The following is a 5108-nucleotide window of genomic DNA, read 5'->3' on the forward strand; positions in this document are numbered from 1 at the left end:
GAGATCGCGACTTTCATGCGTTTTTCATTAAGTAAGAGAGCTGATGGAACGGCAAAGTAATCGAAACAATGGATTCGCAAGTAATCCATGGATTACCAACGAAGTCCACAACACAAACGAAAAGCAAGATACATGAGGTGGGGGGACCTTCCACATGGCAACCCTAGGTAACTGAACCTAATACAAAATAACTCAACACGTTGGTAGCTAGTAGTGAAGTGTAGCCGTAGATAAAAACCTCTAGACGACAAAGCATCTATCCAAGCAACCTCAGCAGCAAGCATGTGCCGAAAGAAATGACGACCTCGGTGGCAAAGCATCCACCAAAAACCCCTTGGCGGCAAAGCATCCGCCAGAAAATGTGACCGACCCGCGTGTGACAACTGACTCCTCCGAGTCACTAAGGGCCCTCTAAACCAAGGGCGAGGAATAGCTCCATACCAAGGCATGCGGCAACGACAACTCATCCCCCATGGCACCAGCGGCAAAAGCATCCGCCTAAATACGAGGACCATCGACGTGGCAAAGCATCCGTGGATGGGGGCTAACCCACGCGCAACATCTCGGAGTCATCCTCGGAGTACTCCTCCAAGTCACTAAGGACGCAATACCCTAAGGACCATGGATGAGGAGCACTCCCAAGTCACCCTCCAAGTACTCCTCTGAGTCGTTGAGGTCTAGGACCACGGGCGAGGAGCACAAACAAGAAGACCAAGGCACGCGGCAACGACAACTCCTCGTCCACCCAAGCAAGACAGGCAACATTGACACCGACAGCAAAGCATCTGGCCAAGCAACACTAGTGGCAAAGCATTTGCCCAAGCACCAAGCAACGACTACGGCTACAACAACACCAGCTGGACCAATCAAGTGATTTTCTCCTAACATGAAGCATAATTAGGAGCAGAGCAGTGACTGCAACGACCATACATGGAGTGAGCAACAAGCTGTGGGGGATTCTTCAGCGACGCCTTTAGGAAGGAGTTGACGCCCAAGACGCCATTGTCGCTGGCCTTAGAGGCTTCTAAGACGAGGCTTTCACCTAGAATCTGGTGAAGCTAGCGAAGGGCATGAGGTCTAGAAAATGATGCCTCCCAGGAGGTAAGTGGCGCCAAAGGCGTCATCGTCATTCACCCGGCAGAGCCGGGCTGAGCTTTTGCCCTAACCTTGTGCAACCTGCCAAGCACCACCAGATTGCCCTAGCACTCTGGACTGCAGACCTCCTAGAGAGGAAGCCTGGCTATACCGTCGTCGCCCAGCGGGCTCCTGGCCAATAGGACAAACCCCGTTGACCAAGGGACACTGCTAGGCTTGGGAGGCGCTCATCACCATACCCGGCCATGGGCGCACGGCCACATGCTCGCCACGGCCACCCCAACGTATGGCCACGCCAGGCGACTACCCCTGCCCTGGCCTCCAGCATTGGAGAGAGGGGCGTCCGCCGTGGAGCTCGGCAACTGGAAACTGCCCAGACAGGAAGCAGGCGCCCCTCCCGTCGGAGCACAGGACCACGTCGCCTGCCACCACGGAGGGTGGGTGGGTGGGCTGGCCGTGCGCCAGCTCTAGAGCCCAAGGGCCCGGATTCGGCCAACCAGCACCCATCGTGATCGTCGGAGGGCCATAGTGGTGCCTGCTTGCCATGGTCATCGGCCGACCATTGCCTGGTCAGCCCCAGCTCACCGGACGAGGAAGGGGTAGGTTGACGATTGATCCGGCCTACAGAGGGCTGGATCTGGCCAAACACCGTCATCTGCAGCTGTGGTTGCTGCCGGAGTTGAGGTGAAGGGGGGTGGTAGAATTGGGGGTATGAGAGGAGAGGAGTTGCACATGGGGCACCTTATTGCCTTATTGGGAGCCGCCGCCGCTGCCACCACGGGAAGGTCAGCGACGGTTGCTGGAGGAGGCCTAGGAGGGAAGTTCAACGGCGGCGGTGGCGTTTCTCGAGTCGCCTTACGGGCGCTCGAGAGGGGAGGGGCTCTGTTCCTAATGGCAAATTTAGGAATAGATGAATATTACTGATTTTTTAATCCATGGTATTTGTAATGGTACCATTCAAATTAGTCATATATCATATATGAGATATAGATAGCGTCAGAGCAATTTGATAAATAAAAAAGTGTGATGGAAGAAGTTCTTTTCCTTCTAATACAGCAGATTACGAATCAAGATTTGGTAGGAGTACCCGTCATCGTCAACAGTAGTCGTGTGGAACGAGTGGCTTTGCCGTATGAAGCAGCAAAAATGGGACCTGAATCTGATAGAAACCTACCTTTGTCCTTCACAGAGAACTGGAGGAGTTTCTGGACGGATGATATGAAAAGCGTGTTTCAGGCTGCGTTATTCTGTGTTTATATAAAACAAAATGTTCAATTTTGTGTTGCGTGTGGCCTCTAGGCTCTAGCAGCAGCACCCAAAGTGATCGCGAGTTTCGCGGCGGCAGGGCGGATCTGTCAGTAGTGTAGCTGTACTAGCACGCATGATGTGTAGCGTCAGTGAGCACACAGTGCCAAAAAAGACAGTGATGTTGGCATGAACAAGTTCGATTTCTCCGTTCGCCGTTCGGGCAAGCGGATGTCTGAGGAGAAAGACTAGAAGAGGGCCTGAGCCCTGAGGATATGCACGGATGAACGAACCAACAAACCAATAAATAAATAGATGCCATAAATAAAATATAAAATACGTTGTAGTATGAGAAATCGAATCGATTGCCAGTGGTGTTCCTTCTGAGCCTTGTACACACTGCTCAGACTGAATCAAGAGCCCGGAGCATCATCATCATCATGTCGTCTGAAATCGATGCACAAGCAGATGACGGAACAAGGAACAGAGAAATACCATAATCAATCACCTAGATACAACACACTGCGGTATGATCGGATTGTTCACCGCAGTTTAAACAATTTTTTTTTTAAAAAAAAGATACACCACCAACAAACAACTAGTACTTGTTGTAGCTAAGGTTCATTCCATTTCGACGCAAGTAGGACTGTAGGAGTAGGCAATAATAAACGCGATGAGCAAAGACATCAAGAGTAGCACTAGTATATGATGAGGAAAGAAGGGGGCTGAAGAAAAGAAACCGTCCTGTCCTGTGGCCCGGCGAGAGGGCAGGCGCCTAATAAGCTAGCCTAGCCGGCGTAGATGTGGACGCCGATGGCGATGAGGAAGATGGTGATGAGGGCGAAGTAGAGGACGGCGTGGACGAGGATGGCGATTCCGCTGGTGTGCATGGTGCCGAAGCCGACGATGCGGCCGTGCGCGGGGAGCTGGAACAGCAGGCCTGGCGTCAGCAGCACGAACAGCACCGTCGCGATCACCACGGGGCCCCAGTCAGCCATGCTTTCCCTGCTTGCTCCGGAGGACGAGCGACGAGCTACGGATCGATCGATGACCTTCCCTTCCCTTCCCTTCCGGCCTTCCCCCCTCGCTAGATCGATCGCTCTCTGACTCTGTGTGTGTGGGTGTTTTTGTTTGTGTGTTTGAAACTTGAATCCCTCTCACCCTTCTCTCTCTCTCTCTCTCTCTGAAGCAGCGTGGGGATGGGGATAAATGGGCTGCACGGCAGGTGAGGAGTGCCGGCGACGTTGCTCTTCTTTGCGTTTAAGTAGGAGGAGTAGGAGTCGCTACCACTACCACTGCCGCCCACTGGGCAGAGCAAACGGTCGGCGAGAAGAGGCAAGAAGTGTGAGTGGCTGACCCCTGGGACCCCCCGCCTCGGTCGCTACCGAGAGCCACGTGGGCGGACGCGCGGCGGGCCGCCTTCCTTTCTTTCCTGCCTGTGACAGGGGACGGACGAGCAGGCTGGACGCCTGCACGAGGGACGGACTCGGGCCGCGGGCGAAAAGGAGCCAGGAACGGGCGGGCGGACGCCGGACGGCAGTTGCACGTGAGTGGCGAGGCCTCGTGCTCGGGCTACGCGCCTGTCCGCGTCCACTTCTCGAGTCATTTGGACGGTTGGTCTCTCCTCCCTCGCCTCGAGTACTCAGCACACGGTATCCACCCTGGGTTTCGTTTAGGCCCTGTTTAGTTACTTCCAAAAATTTTTTTTCATCAATCCAATCGAATCTTTGAAGAAATACATGAAATATTAAATATAGATAAAAAAAATAAACTAATTACACAGTTTGATTGAAAATCGCGACATAAATTTTTTAAGCCTAAGTACTCCATGATTAGCTTTAAGTGCTACAGTAACCCATATATGCTAATGATAGATTAATTATACTTGATAGATTTGTCTTGCAGTTTCCTGACGAGCTATGTAAATTATTTTTTTATTAGTTTCTAAAACTCTTCCCGACATCCTTCCGACACATCCGATGTGACACCCAAAAATTTTTCCCCCACCATCTAGATCTAATTTTTTTTAGATTTCACAGCTGTAGTAGCCGGTTAACATTTCGGTTTGGCCGTTCCCACCCGTGTCGTGTGCAGGAGCCGGGCCCGGGCAGCCGGGCAGGGCGGCCTCGGGCGAGTCAGCGTCGTCGATCTCTCCGCCTCGCGTCGCGGCGCCGCTTGGTCTCGTGCGGCTGCCGGTTGCCTTTGGTACAGCACGGTATATAGCGGTAGGTGCTCCTGCTGGTTGCCTTTGGTCTTTCGTGACACACGCACACACACCATCCAAAAGCTAGCCCACATGTTATGTGAGTACCGACGTGGCCACAACACAAGGAACAGCTTTAGCTACACACACACCGTTAGTTGTCCTACGCGTCCTTGTTAGTAGTAGCACTAGACTTTGGCACCGCCCGGTCAAGTAGGAAATAAAGCTGCCGACGACGACGGGAAAGAGATCAGCCCACTCTCATCATCTCTCCACATCGTGTTATGCGTCTTTTTTTTGTTTTGAAGGAACAGGAGGGGATCTGTTATGCGTTTTGAATACAGCCAGTAAAAACCAGGCAAGAATTCCTTGTGCGCGTCGTGCTTCCTAGTAATTGTCACGCAAGTGCGCGCGACACGAGGGGATGCTTTGCTTCGGGCTTGCACCAAACCATCCCCTGACGGACGACGGGGAGATGGGGAGCCGCAGTGCCCCGGAGAACCGACGACGCTGCCACACCACCCCCGCCGCGGGCAGAGTGCGTACATGTACGTCTTCTGTTGGC

At 53.0% G+C, this 5108-nt stretch overlaps 1 protein-coding gene across 1 annotated transcript; it reads right to left on the minus strand.

Moving 5' to 3' along the window:
• On the minus strand, nt 2731–3582 carry LOC8059583. Its single transcript, XM_002453843.2, has one exon. The coding sequence runs from the start codon at nt 3336–3338 to the stop codon at nt 3129–3131; it is 210 nt and encodes a 69-aa protein (XP_002453888.1). The 5' UTR covers nt 3339–3582; the 3' UTR covers nt 2731–3128.

The sequence above is a fragment of the Sorghum bicolor genome, chromosome 4 (assembly GCF_000003195.3).
Source record: "Sorghum bicolor cultivar BTx623 chromosome 4, Sorghum_bicolor_NCBIv3, whole genome shotgun sequence".
Classification (NCBI taxonomy): domain Eukaryota; kingdom Viridiplantae; phylum Streptophyta; class Magnoliopsida; order Poales; family Poaceae; genus Sorghum; species Sorghum bicolor.

Coding starts and splice junctions, on each gene's coding strand:
- LOC8059583 (XM_002453843.2), bottom strand. CDS start 3,338: ATGGCTGACTGGGGCCCCGTGGTGATCGCGACGGTGCTGTTCGTGCTG.